The sequence below is a fragment of the Bos javanicus genome, chromosome 22, assembly GCF_032452875.1.
Source record: "Bos javanicus breed banteng chromosome 22, ARS-OSU_banteng_1.0, whole genome shotgun sequence".
In the NCBI taxonomy this organism is placed as follows: domain Eukaryota; kingdom Metazoa; phylum Chordata; class Mammalia; order Artiodactyla; family Bovidae; genus Bos; species Bos javanicus.
In genome coordinates, this window is record NC_083889.1 from 39,390,018 (window position 1) to 39,404,120 (window position 14,103).

General features: G+C 39.8%; 1 protein-coding gene across 3 annotated transcripts in view; it reads right to left on the bottom strand.

The window, feature by feature from the left end:
- The window catches only part of PTPRG (protein tyrosine phosphatase receptor type G), a 777,275-nt gene that overhangs the window by 324,987 nt on the left and 438,185 nt on the right, over window positions 1-14,103 (bottom strand). For all 3 annotated transcript variants that reach the window (XM_061396518.1, XM_061396519.1, XM_061396517.1), the window contains exon 3: window positions 8,591-8,770. In XM_061396518.1, coding sequence (XP_061252502.1) covers window positions 8,591-8,770 — 180 coding nt within the window. The remainder of the gene's footprint in view (window positions 1-8,590; window positions 8,771-14,103) is intronic.

Consider the following 14,103-nt stretch of genomic DNA (forward strand, 5'->3'; position numbering starts at 1 on the left):
ATACCTCAAGATTATAGTTAAAAAATAGATGGCATTGTATAATTACTGTTTATAACAGTTCTTCCAGGAAGAGGATCCACAGCTTTCATAGATTCCCCCTATGTCCAGGGCTCCCCATAATGCAAAAATGCTCTGCATAGGGGCAGGGGAGACATAAGGAGTCACACCATGGATAAGGAATTACTTTCCAAATTTGACGGGGTGACTGAGGACCAGGCACTCACTGCATTCTTTGCAGGACATCCATTAATGGTTAATAAATTATACTCAATGTGTCTAAATAATGCTGGCCTAAAGCAAGTATTCCCAGTAAAATCTGACTAAATAGCAACAGATGCCAAAAGTTTTTTAAAAATCGATGAGAGAAGGAAAATAAGCGCCTCAGTATCTTGCCTCCACCACTTGTCAACCAGCTTTCAATACAAGATGGGGAAAGGCTACCATTATTAGATCATTAATGCTGAGACCCCCAACCACCCACAACTCCAGTGTGCATCAGGGAATGCTTTGGGGCTCCTGGTCACATAGAAACTCCCTGGTCTGGAAGTCAACACACAGAAGCTCAAGTGCTAACCTTCTACTGACTTCCCTATAGGCACCAGCATTTACTTTATCTAATATTTACCTGTACCTACTGGGAAGAAAAGGAAAGATTTTAAATGAGGTTTTATCTCCCGCCCTCACAGAGTGTATAGTTGGTGGGGAAAACAGGCCCCAGCACCTGATGTGAAGAACTGACTCATTGGAAAAGACCCTGATGCTGGGAAAGATTGAAGGTGGGAGGAGAAGGGGACGACAGAGGATGAGATGGTTGGATGGCATCACCGACTCAATGGACATGAATTTTAGTAAACTCTGGGAGTTGGCGATGGACAGGGAGGCCTGGCGTGCTGCAGTCCATGGGGTCGCAGAGTTGGACATGACTGAGCTACTGAACTGAACTGAAACTAAGCGAGATGGACAAGGCAGAATACTTGACCCTTTAATCATAAAATATGTTGGATGACAACCCAGTAGGTTCTGTGCCCTAAAACAGAAAAGTGGACTTTAAAAAGTACCCTCCAAGTTCAAAGTCTACGTGAGTCTAGTTATATAACAAAGCGCTGGTTTGCCCATTCTGTGATTGGTAAATTAAGCTTCAGTTTACCCAGAAGAGAGCTGCTACTGCCTGAGCGAGCGCTCGTGCTGCGGGAATAACAGAAAGGATGTGGAGCTTGGCAGGCAGGAAACAGAGCTTACAGTGTGTCTTGCAAAGAGAGACCTAGGGAAATAGCTCCAACTGGAACTTCAGGGTTCAGGCAAGACTGAACGCTAACAGGCTGACAAGAATCCAGGAATCTGGATATTTGATTTTTTAAAAACTTTTTATGTTGTATTGGAGTACAGCCGATTAACAATGTTGTGGTAATTTCAGATGAACAGCAAAGGCACTCAGCCACACGTACACACGTTATCTGTTCTCCCCCAAATTCCCCTCCCATCCAGGCTGCCATATAACACTCAGCAGATTTCTCTGTGTTATACACTAGGTCCTTGCTGGTTATCCATTTAAAATACAGCAATGTGTACACGTTCATCCCCAACTCCCTAACTATCCCTCTCCCCTGCAACCTAAGTTTGTTTTCCAAGTCTGTGAGTCTGTTTCTGTTTTGTAAGTTCCTCTGTATAATTTCTTTCTAAATTCCACATATAAAGGATGTCGTATGATATTTCCCCTTCTCTCTCTTACTTCACTCAGTATGACAATCTCTAGGTCCATCCACGTTGCTACAAATGGCATTATTTCACTCTTTTTAACGGCTAAATAATAAGGGATCTGGATATTTCAAACAGGAAAATTTAAAAAATGAAGAGCCAAAGCACATTTAGCATGCCCCAAAGAAGAACGGACTTTTTTTTTTAATTACACTTAAATTTTCTTTTTTGGGCAACCTTGAGCTAACCAGAGGTGCTACAGGGTATTACAAAGACAGGGTTGGGCAGGCCCAATGTCAATGCTGCTGAACACCCAGATGCTTTCAAACATCTGTCTACTTGGCGGATGCTCTGCTTCTAATCAGAAAGCTTGGCAGCTTCTTTGTGAGCAAAATAACCAATTCATTAATGGCATAAAAACTCATAGCTTAAAGAAGAAAATGTGATCCAGGGGAAAAGATCCAATGCCAGTCCCTCTTCAGTACCTGTCAAGGATCACTGAGATAACTGCAATAGGGTGGTGGGTGATAGAATAAAAATAAGTAACGGTTTCTTCTCAAGCCAAACTGGAAACCCTAAGAACACGGACTTGGGAGATCACTGTGTATTTTCACTTGTTCCAAAAACCGGTCCTACATCAATATGCCAGGAATAAAGGTTTTATTGAAATGAGGACATACTTAGATTTTCGCCATCAATGCTCAACACTCTACTCCATACAAAGAGTAAGCAAAACCCCTTTTCAAACCGCGGTTCTCATCTGCGACTAGCTATAAGGATAACAGGAAGAAGGGAGAGAAAGGGGACAAAGTTAGGAGCTGGGGGTAAAGACAGACCAACAGGCAACAGCCAGTTTTGTTACAGGAGACAGGAAATTCAGGGAGATGTGAGAGAAAAGATGGGAGAGAGCAAAACCACAAAAAACGAAAGCATGTGGAGATACACTCATTAACAGACAGAAATAGATTACAAAGTGAAAGAAGAGGAAGCACAGACAGTGAGGGTCAAGAAGACAAGCACACAGAGAATTCCTAGAATATTCCTTACCAATCTCAGAGGTGTTAAAGGCTTTTCTATGCGTGTGACACGTGGACAGTCATGCTCAAACTATGGAACTCCCTCCTGAGTGAGGGCTGAGCACAGAAGTCCATGAATTTGGACAGAAATCAAGCATCATGAAAATCACCACTGGAAACCCTGTAAGGAGCCAATGATGGCTCTAAGTTAAGGCTCGCGTCAGTTTCTCCATCAACCTTGCTCAAAACACTGATCCTTCAGGGCACCATGGAGGCAGCAGTTGGTCAAGCAGCAACTGCAATGAATGTAGAGTGTCCGTTCTGGTCAGACACTCGCTTGGTTGGGGGTGGAGTGGGGCTTACCATGTGAGCAAAAAGAGAAGCAGCGTCAAATGCTCCTCTCGCACTGAGCTGGGGTGACGTGCTCAGCCACGGAACTAGCATGTGGAAATGAGTGAGGTTGTTTTTAAGATTGTATTTTTCTCTTTCTACCAGCCTGTGGTGAGACTGTTCATTGAGACTTAGTTTACCTGTGGGTTCTTATGGAACTGCTTTATCATAAAAGCTCCAAGGACTAGGTGAAGTAAAGTAGATGCAACAGTCTCCTAATCTTTGTCTGAATTATATGGGCTCAGCAACATGTTAGGACATGGTTCCTCCACAATTTATGCAGACTTTGCCAATTGTGGATCTACTTTTATTAATTTAACAACTACTTTTTAAATCCATCTATGTCAGGTATATGTAGACAAATAAGGAAGTATGTAGGCAAAGAAAAAATAGAGCAAACCAATATGAAGTGTGAAAACAGTAGTAACGTGCATTTTGGCAAATGTATTTACTCTTTGTCCTTAGTGTAAGGTAAAAGAAAAAGAGGTGGAAAAATAAACACCCTCCAAATAGTTAAAACTCGCAGGAGACCATGGCTTATTAACATATACCAGGACCACTATCTACATCTTAAATTCCAATCATTTAGTTCGAAGCTAACGCTAGGAACAGCAAGATTCTCTTGAAACGTTCTTGTTGAATGCATTATCTTTTCATTCTACAAAAATGAAAGAAAGGGAAATAACTTTAGATGAAATCAAATGAGAACTGGCACAATAGAGAGTTACGGCTGTTCGGAAAGAAACACAGAGATGATATCTGTCTTCTAAAGATATTTTAGACAACTTTCGAGAAGTGGACTAGGGACAACCACATTGCTCTATTGATTATGCTGGATTGGATATATGGTCCTCTCCACAGGTTAAGACAGATATGAACATTCAAACTGTTTTACGGCAAAGTTACTGTCTGTATGTAACAGGCCGCTTTAAATATTAACTTTCTGTATTCATATTTTAATATTCACAAGACAGTCTATTTTACAGATAAGTGACCTGTAAATTTCCAACAGAAAAAATAAGTATCTCTTCCTGAATTTATTTTGTAGAAGTGCAAGTTTCAAGAAAAGACTTTTGGGGCTCAAAAATTAATGACTCAAGAAAAATAAGGTTTTTTGGCATCTAGTCAAGAAATTTAGATCCAAAATGAATGATGATGACAACAACAATGTGGCTCATGATATAATTTTTTTTAATTAAACTTTTAATCTTCCTGATAACTGTAGATCCACATGTAGTTCTAAGAAATAATATAGAGGTCTTGTGTCCCCTCTATTCAGTTTCTCCAAATAGTCAAATCTTATAAAACTAAAGTACAATGATATGTACTTTTTTAAACTAATATTATCCAGCTTGCCTATCAATACAATTCACTGTTGGTATTATCAACTCTGACAGTTAATTCAGATACACAGCATCCTGCCCTGTATTTGTACTGCGTTCAGCTCAGTTTATATGATCCAGACATAACAGACAAAGCAAATGGATCCTCATTTCTCTAAAAATGCTGGAATATTTATGAACTCATCTGGCATTTTAAGAACAGGAGAATAAAGCTGTTCCTAGGTTCATGCATATTTAAAAAAAAAGAACAACAAGACAGGTTTTCAGGCACCCAAGTTTCTAGAGAAACATACGTTGAAACTCTTTTAAGAGAACAGAAGATACAATTCGATGTTTACATTTAACACTGCATACCTCAATGTTCATCGCAGCACTGTTTACAATAGCTAGGACATGGAAACAAGCTAGATGTCCATCGGCAGACAAATGGATGAGAAAGTTGTGATACATATACACAATGGAATACTACTCAGCTATTAAAAAGAACACAATTGAATCAGTTCTAATGAGGTGGATGAAACTGAAGCCTATTATACAGAGTGAAGTAAGTCAGAAAGAAAAACACCAATACAGTATATTAACGCAAATATATGGAATTTAGAAAGATGGTAACAATAACCTTTTACACAAGAGAGCAAATGAGACACAGATAAAAAGAACAGACTTTTGGACTCTGTGGGAGAAGACAAGGGTGGGATGATTTGAGAGAAGAGCACTGAAACATGTATATTACCATATGTGAAACAGATGATCAGTTCAAGTTCGATGTATGAAATAGGGCACTCAAAGCTGGTGAACTGAGACAACCCAGAGGGATGGGATGGGGAGGGAGGTGGGAGGGGGGCTCAGGATGGGGGACACATGTACACCCGTGGCTATTTCATGTCAATGTATTGCAAAAATCACCACAGTATTGTAAAATAATTAGCCTCCAATTAAAATAAATAAATTAATTTTTTGTAAATGGTTGGTACTTAAAAAAAAAAAGATCATAGATTGATTATTCATGGGCTATTAGCCTGTCTAGTATGATGTCATAAATTTTGAAGTCATAAGCACAGTTTGAGAAGTAACAAAGATTTATTTCTGCTTCTCAGAAAGCCGTGCTTCTGAATTTCAGAGACAGATGCGTTCATATTTAGATGGCTGTGCTCTAAAGTCAGGCGCATGCGCCCACAGACAGGCAACAACTTGTGGATCACTCTGGAGGCCAGGAGAGTGACAGAGATTGATAATCAGCTTCTGGAAGACCAAGGTCATGAATCAACTTGCATTGAGTGAACCCTACACTTGTCTAAAACCTGTCATTGGAGATACCAAGCTGAAAGCTGTCACTGAAACATGTTATCTTTGCAGAAGGCTGTCAAGCGTTGCAAGTCAAGTAGAAAACCGTATCAGAGAGCCCAGCAAATTGCCTTTGGCAGGCTTCCGGAATGTGGCACCAAGGTGGCACTCAACCCCCAGATCTGATTACCCCAGCAGAGCAAAGCTCTCGTCCACCACATTCAGACTGTCTGTAGAGTACTATTCCCATCACGGATCTCCAAAGGACACTCACATTTGAAACACAAAGCAGAGCTACTGTTAGATAAAATCTGAATTGTAACTATAAACACACCATCTAAACTCAGGGAGTAGAAAGGTGCAGGTGAAATAATATCACTGGTATACAAGTTTGTTCCGAGCAGATGCTCAAATGGATGAATCGAGGTACAGGAGAAGATAGCCTGTATAATGCTCGAAGACCTGTTTATGGGGACATTATGAAAAAGATCTCGAAGCCAGGAACCACTGTGTTGAGTGGAAAACAATTCTAAGATCAAGTCAGACCAACTCAAAGCAATCAGCCACAAAAAAAATCTCTGACAAATGCTGGTTCAGAGAAAGAAAATAGAGCCCTAAAGTTGTACGTGCAGCCACTTAGATGTTTTTTTTTTTAAAGGCAACTCAGTGACCCACAACATGAATGGGACCAAAAGACAGATAATGAAGTCATTTTAGCTTCGCATGAGGGCTTCAGGCAGCCAAGGCTCCCAGAGGGACTGCTAAGAGTGCTCTGTACTGACATCCTTGGTTACAAAGGGATCGTTCCAAAGAGAGAGAGAGAGAGTCAGTTTTAATGGGTTGGGTTATAAGAGTAGAAAAATAAGATAAGAAAAAATACCTTTAGCACCACAGAATCCCAGTTAACACTAGGCACAAATGTAATATAACACCCACACATTTATTTTCAAATCAAACAGTGGGGCAGAGCAAGGCAATCTCTGCTACTTCCATCAACAATCTGTAACTGTTATTTGCATGGTAGTGATTAAGAGGGAAGCATTTTGCATTAGCAATTCTGAAAATGTGGTATTTCATATTCATGGACCCTAAGTGAAAGGTGAGGTAGGTAAAAGGAAGCCGGAGGATCAAACTGCTGGTCTGATACACAAAGGGATAAGACAGTGTTCATCTGTATTATAATACAAAACAAATATTAACAAGTCAAATTCTCAAGGGAGATAAGAAATGCATTTCCATCTGTACATTTGGCACAGTGATGTCTAGTAGAAATTTCTGTAATGATAGAATGTTCTCTGACCATGCAGGCTGTTATGGTAGCCACTAGCTATACGTGGCTACCAAACATACGAAACGTGGCTAGTACAATACTGCCCAAAGAGATCTATAGGTTCTTTGAAATTCCTATCAAAATTCCAATAGCATTTTTCACAGAAAAAGTTAAAACCATCCTAGAATTCCTATGAAACCACCTAAGACCCTAAGAAAAGGAATCCTTAGAAAGAAGAACAAAGCTGGAGGCATTATACTTCTTGATTTCAAATGATACTCCAAAGCTATGATAATCAAAACGGTATGGAACGGGCATAAAAAAAAACACATCAACCAATGAAATAAAATCTAGATTCTAAGAAATAAACCCACGCATAGGAATATTTGCTCATAATTAACAAAAGAGCCAAGAATACTCAACGGTTTGAAAAGGATAGCCTCGTCAATAAATGGTGTTGGAAAAATGAGACATTCACATACAAGAATGAAGCTGGACCACTACCTTACATCCCTCATGAAAAGTAACGAAATTGATTAAAGATGTAAATATAAGACTTGAGACTATAAAACTCCTACAAGAAAACATAGGGAGAAAGCTCCTTGACACTGGTCATGTCAATGATAATTTGGATATGATGCAAGCGACAAATTTGGATATGATGCAAGCGACAAAAATGACAAAAGCAAAAGCGACCAAACAAATGAGACTCACCAAAATAAAAAGCTCTGCACTGCAAAAGAAATGACCAATAAAATGAAATGGCAAAATGTTATATGCCAATTATATCTTAATGTGTGCTCAGGCGCTCAGTCGTGTCTGACTCTTTGCAGCCCCATGGATTATATCCTGCCAGGCTTCCCTGTCCAAGGAATTTTCCAGGCAAGAATATTGCAGTGGGTTGCTATTTCTGACTCCAGGGACCTTCCTGACCCAGTGATCTAATACATGTCTCTTGCATTTCCTGCACTGGAAGGGGGATTCTTTACCCCTAGCGCCATCTGGGAAGCCCTATATCTTCAAGCTGAAAAAAATAAAGGCGATCCCCTACCTCTACCCTCAAAATACAAAGATGTGAACGTGTGTCTCCTCTGCTTTCCAACATTGCAGACAGACACCCTAAGAAGGCAGGAAACAAAAACAAAACTATACATGGAATAAATTTTAATCTTACTGAGCTTTAATTAATTTAAATTTAAATGTAGCTAACATATGGCTAGTGGTCACCATACTAGAACAGAGGTCTCAAAGTTCATTCTATATACTTTACATGGACTGACCCACTCAAATCTTTAACAATTCTATGAGATTGATACAATTTCATTATCCATATGCGTTTTTATCTTTATATTTTTACCCTATCACATTGAAAAAAAAAAAATCTTTAAGCACAAAGTGGTTAGGCAGTTTGCCCAAAATCACACAGCAAGCAGCGGTTCTTAAACTGAGGGTCAATTCCAGAGCTGTCACTCAGCTATACGTTCTCCATAGGAACGTGCAGAACTAAAGGAGCAAGTCATGGTTAAGGTACAGACCAGAGACACAGGAAACATTTCACGCTGGCCTACAGACAGGTAAAGAAGACGCTGTACCTGTTTTCCCTGTGTTTTTCATCCAGGTTTTGTTAGAAGACTCGTTGTCGAAGCCATCGAGTTGCAGGTCCTGGTACTCCTCACTGACGCGTGCGTGCTGGTCTGAAATGTCGATAGGTGACTGCTGACGGCCCCCACAGCTGACACTGGACGTGACCCAGTACTCAGGACCGTAGGCACCTGTTAAGAGAAAACAAGATTTCAACTCCTGTGGCTCAAAGGGCACGGAAGGAATGAATAAGACACACACAAGTCAAGCACGTCATCTGCCAAGATACACTGTCCTACGTATCCCCACCCTAACGATGTTAGTGCACTGGAAAGGTATCAGCCCAAGCCACTTGCTGGGTAGGGCAACAAAAGGTAAGAAAAGAATGGTACTTGAGACAGTTTTGCTTCTTGATTTGTAATCAAATATTTGCTTTTTTTTTTTCCATTACCCAATTAAGAAAATTGAGCAGAAGGGTTGTCAGAGTTATTCACATTAAAAAAAAATTGTTTTAAAAATAATTTTCCTAAAATAAACAGAGCATTTATTCACAAGAAAACACCTTCATCAATTTAACATGTTCTGCTATTGTGAACATTATATGAAACATAACTTTTTGCTATGTTTCTAGGAATTTCTGAACTGAAAAAAAAAATTAGAAGCAACACAACACAGGATGAGAGTCGCTACAAACAATGTAGTCAATAGGATATGGTTTTCCTTTGGCTAATCGTGAGATTTTTCAGTGTAGCCAGTTTGAACACATATGTATTAAGGCACCCACTTCCCTTTCTCAGCCCCTCTCTGTCATAGGAGATGGGGACACAAAGCTACCTTAAGACTGGACTCAGCATTCATATAAAGATTTTGGAGGGGCATATGCCACGGACATAGACAAAGAGAATGCAGCTATCATGCATAACCCTAATGAGTGTCAAGCAGGCATAGGGAGAGAAAATTTTACAACCTTTGTGACATGACAAAGCAGCAGTAGTCAACTAGAAAAAACATCATTTACTAGAGAGATTAAGATAAATTTTTTGTTTGAAAACCAGATATAGAATAGGTCTAAACTGTATAATTTTTTCAATATTCTATTTTATATTGGAGTACAGTTGATTTATAATGTTGTGTTCGTTCAGGTGTACTGCAAACTGATTCAATTATATATATATATATACATATATATTCTTTTTCAGATTCTTTTTGCACAGAGGTCATTACAGAATATTGAGTAGCTCCCAGTGCTATACCATGCTGCTGCTGCTAAGTCGCTTCAGTCGTGTCCGACTCTGTGCGATCCCACAGACGGCAGACCATTAGGCTCCCCTGTCCCTGGGATTCTCCAGGCAAGAACACTGGAGTGGGTTGCCATTTCCTTCTCCAATGCATGAAAGTGAAAAATAAAGTGAAGTCGCTCAGTCGTGTCCGACTCCTAGCGACCCCAAGGACTGCAGCCACCAGGCCCCTCCGTCCATGGGATTTTCCAGGCAAGAGTACTGGAGTGGGTGCTATACCATAGGTCCTTCTTAATTATCTATTTTATATATGGCAGCATATAATAACTGTATAATAATTAGAAGATAAAACTTAGGCTTCTCAATCAATACAGTTCAGTATGTGTATAAACAAACATATACACATACTTGTATTCCTAGCAGGTTTTTTTTTAGCTTTAAATTTCTTCACATATCAAATAAAAGAGGACGAATGGCCAAAGTGACTTTAGGTGATCAACTCATCCATGAACCCATTCCTTTCTGCCTCATTCCATACTTAGCCGTGCATGATGGAAGACAGGAGGACATCTTAGGTCTCCCTGCTACCAAGTAAAAGTCGACATCTGTGCCCAGCACCCACCACACACTCACTGACCATGGATTTCCCTACTCCCCTAAGTCTGATACAGCTCACAGCAGATACAGACAGCAGTACCATGAACAAAGAGGTGACCACAAAAACCTTTTCAGTCACAGTAATGGAAGCTTCATGGCTGCAAGAGTAACTGACAAAGCTGCCCCCAAAATGATTCAGATGCTTGCTGTCTGGCAAAAAGCTCAGCCTCACTCTATGCCTGGGTCCTCTTCCCTAATCCACATCCCAAAGACTATCAGAAAGAACAAGTTCACTGATGGGCAAAGATTCAGCGACCTCAGGTCACGTTTCAAAATTACTTGTAAGTGCCAGAAGACTTTCTGCAAAAAGTTAGCATCACCACTTCCTTTACTGTAGGATTCCAGCTACATTAGGAATTGTCAAGGGCTGTTTGCTCATGTCATGTCACCTCTTGGTCAAATTCCCTTAGACTGTGTGAGATGAGTCACGAAGGAATGGAGTGTGAATGCGTATGTTTCACCTTGCATCAATATACTTGAAGAAAAAAAGGAGAGGAAAGTGGACGGGAATGGCTCCAATTATCCTATTTGCTCTACACTTTCTTCCACATACCAAAAAGATTCCTTAAAAAATTGAATAAAGTGTCATTGATGTATTTGATAGCTGAACACCATGTTAATTCTGGCTAAGCTACAACTGGGCCTGTATGTTGGAAATATGGAAAGCGAAGTGTTAGAATATTGTGTGTGTGTGTGTATGTATATAATGTCTTTCAGAAACTCACTACAATAAAATTACACTCAATGAAAAAAAATGCATGGTAAAAAATCAATTCTAACACATGTGACTCCAAAGAACTAAGAACACAAGTCATCATTTGTAAAAACACCTAGACCCTGGTAGTTATCCTACCTCTAATAATAAAAAAATACTCTGTAACATCTGATAGATACTTGCCATTCACATTATTTCTCATAACCTGCCAGACATGGGTGAAATATAAGTTAGCACTCTATAAAAATATAATTAGGGTTCATATCAGGGAGATTCATTTATTCACTGGTAACAATCTGAAGATTTAAGCCAACTACCATGCTTGCTTTCACACTTCTACCCAATATCTGCTCAAGTGCAATTTTAATTGAAACTGATCTTCCACTTCAGATTTTAAATTAATTCTTCTTTGGAGTGCTTCATGCTCCAGACACCCTTGCTTTGCAAAAACCCCTTATGTCATTAGTGGAGGAAATAGAACACTTTTTCCAAGCTTGCAGGTATCGATTACCTATTCTCACGCTGAAGCACCACTGCCGTTCCACACTGTATAAATCTCTTCGGTGTTCAGACACTTTATAAAGGACTGAGAATTATATCATTAATCATTTCCAGATGCACAAGTCTCATAGCATTGAATGCTTTGTTTTTCAAAACTATGAGTAAATGCCTTTAAGCTAAAAACATGACTCAAAACAAAACAAAACCACTGTGGTTAACTGAAACCTAGTTTTGAAGGAGGGAAAACAATTAGCAAGAACCTTCCTCTCTCAGGTCTGGGATTACCCACCTAAAATAAGAAGAAAAAGTCAGGTGCATTTTTGTTTCCTCTTATTGACTCTTTCTTAGAATATCTGCATTTTAACAGCTGGACCTATTTAGAGCAGTTCACCAACTCCAACATGACAATCTAATATGCAAGGCTATCTTCTCAAAAAGGGGAGGCATGGGGCTCACAGGTAGAAACCGCAGGGTAGCTTGGCTGCCAACAGCAACTCCCTGTTCACCTGTTAAGAGTGTAGTATGAATTAGATCTGATTGAGACATACTGCCAACATATTAGTACCAAGGGAATTTAACAGTGACTTTCCCTCAATCTAGAATGAAAAATATTTTCTTTTTTGGGGGGGCTGGACACAAGGGAGATCTTAATTCCCTGACCAGAGCTTGAACCTATGCCCCATGCAGTAGACGTCGGAGTCTTAAGTCACTGGACTGCCAGGGAATTCCCAGTATTTTCCTTTTAATAAATTCAATGAATACATCTGAAACTCCTGGCTGAAGGTTTGACCTCAGTGTAAATATCCCCTTGTCAAGGAGGCTTTCATGAGAAATGCACAGGGTTCTGCATTCTCCTGGCAATGGGTTCTTGTTTTCCTAAGGACATCTGATCATGAATGTAATTATTTACTCTTTAGTGTCTGGCTTCCCCACCAGCTCATTACTCTATGAGAACAGGTTCCTTCTCTACGTTGTGTGACTTGATTCTACTGTCTAGCATAGAACTGTATAGACAATGAGCTCCTAGTATACATATTTTTACCACAAACACATAAATTGGAAGATGACATTAAGCAATCTTCCATAGGTCTGTCTTCTCATGACATGTTCTCTGTCATTACTTTGGTTTTAATTTTACACTTTTATCTGTTGATTTCTTCTTAAGTCTTCATTTCCTGGACTCGTCAGCTTTCAAAGTAAACACTCATTTCTTCATTAAGACATTACATTAATCTGAACAGTGATACAGTAACACTGTATCAGCAAAGACATGATATGCAGGATAGAATCTATGTGCAAACTTAACAAGTCCACCAACGGCAATTAAGGTTTTTTAAAAGAAAGGATAGGATGGGGAACACATGTATACCTGTGGAGGATTCATTTTGGTATTTGGCAAAACTAATACAATTATGTAAAGTTTAAAAATAAAATTAAAAAAAAATAAAGAAAAGAAAGGATAAAACTTTGCTTTCTAAACCTTTTGGGAAACGATTATTCTCAAGATGCTCGTTTTTTCTACGCTTTAGCAGAGCTCTCTAATCAAAGGTCAATCAAGGAGGAAACTTAGTCTTGCTCATTACTTCATCACCAAAGTCACTTCAACACTGACTCAACAAATGCTCAGTACCAGGCTCAGTGCTAAGAAATGGTGGTTGCGGGGGTGGAGTTGCGACGGATGCCTCTGTCAGCTCATCTGTACAACGAACAGGGAACATCAGTGATTTGACTTCAAACGCTTACGAGGATCAGATGAGATAATCCACAGAAGATACTCAGTATAAGAAAAAAAAACAATAGAAACTCAGTTCATGGTGGCTGGTGTGATTATCGCCACTGTTACTGTGTTATAAAACACATAGCAATCCCTCAAGAACCCGACCATATATAATGAAGGAAGTAACTGTGCACCCAAGCGAGGACTAAGGTAGGTGGAGGCAGGCATTAAGCGCTACACAGGGAGAGAGGAGAGACACCTGAAGGAGAGAAATTTACATCAGAAGTGGAGAGAAATTCACTAGGTCCAAGTGCTTCCCACATGGGCAGAGGACAAGAGTCAGAAGGACAGCTGACCCCTTCAGGAAGTGAAGTTTAATCCTAGCACCTGCTGCATTTAGGGACTAGCTTCCCAAGAATAAGGCAGAAAAGGGGGGGGGAAAGGCAACTTCTCAATGGAGAAGCCTGGTAAATAGCATCTCAGCCAAGTGGTGGAGGTCAACCCCATCTTCGGTATCACGGATTATCATGCACATCCTGTTAGGATGTGGTAAGAAGGGTACAGAACCACTCTTGGATTCTTTTTTAAAAATCCATAACCCCCATGATGAGGAAAACATCAGACAAACCCAAACTGAGGAACGGAACATTCTACAAAACACTTGGCCAACAGTCCTTTAAAAACCTTGAGGTAATG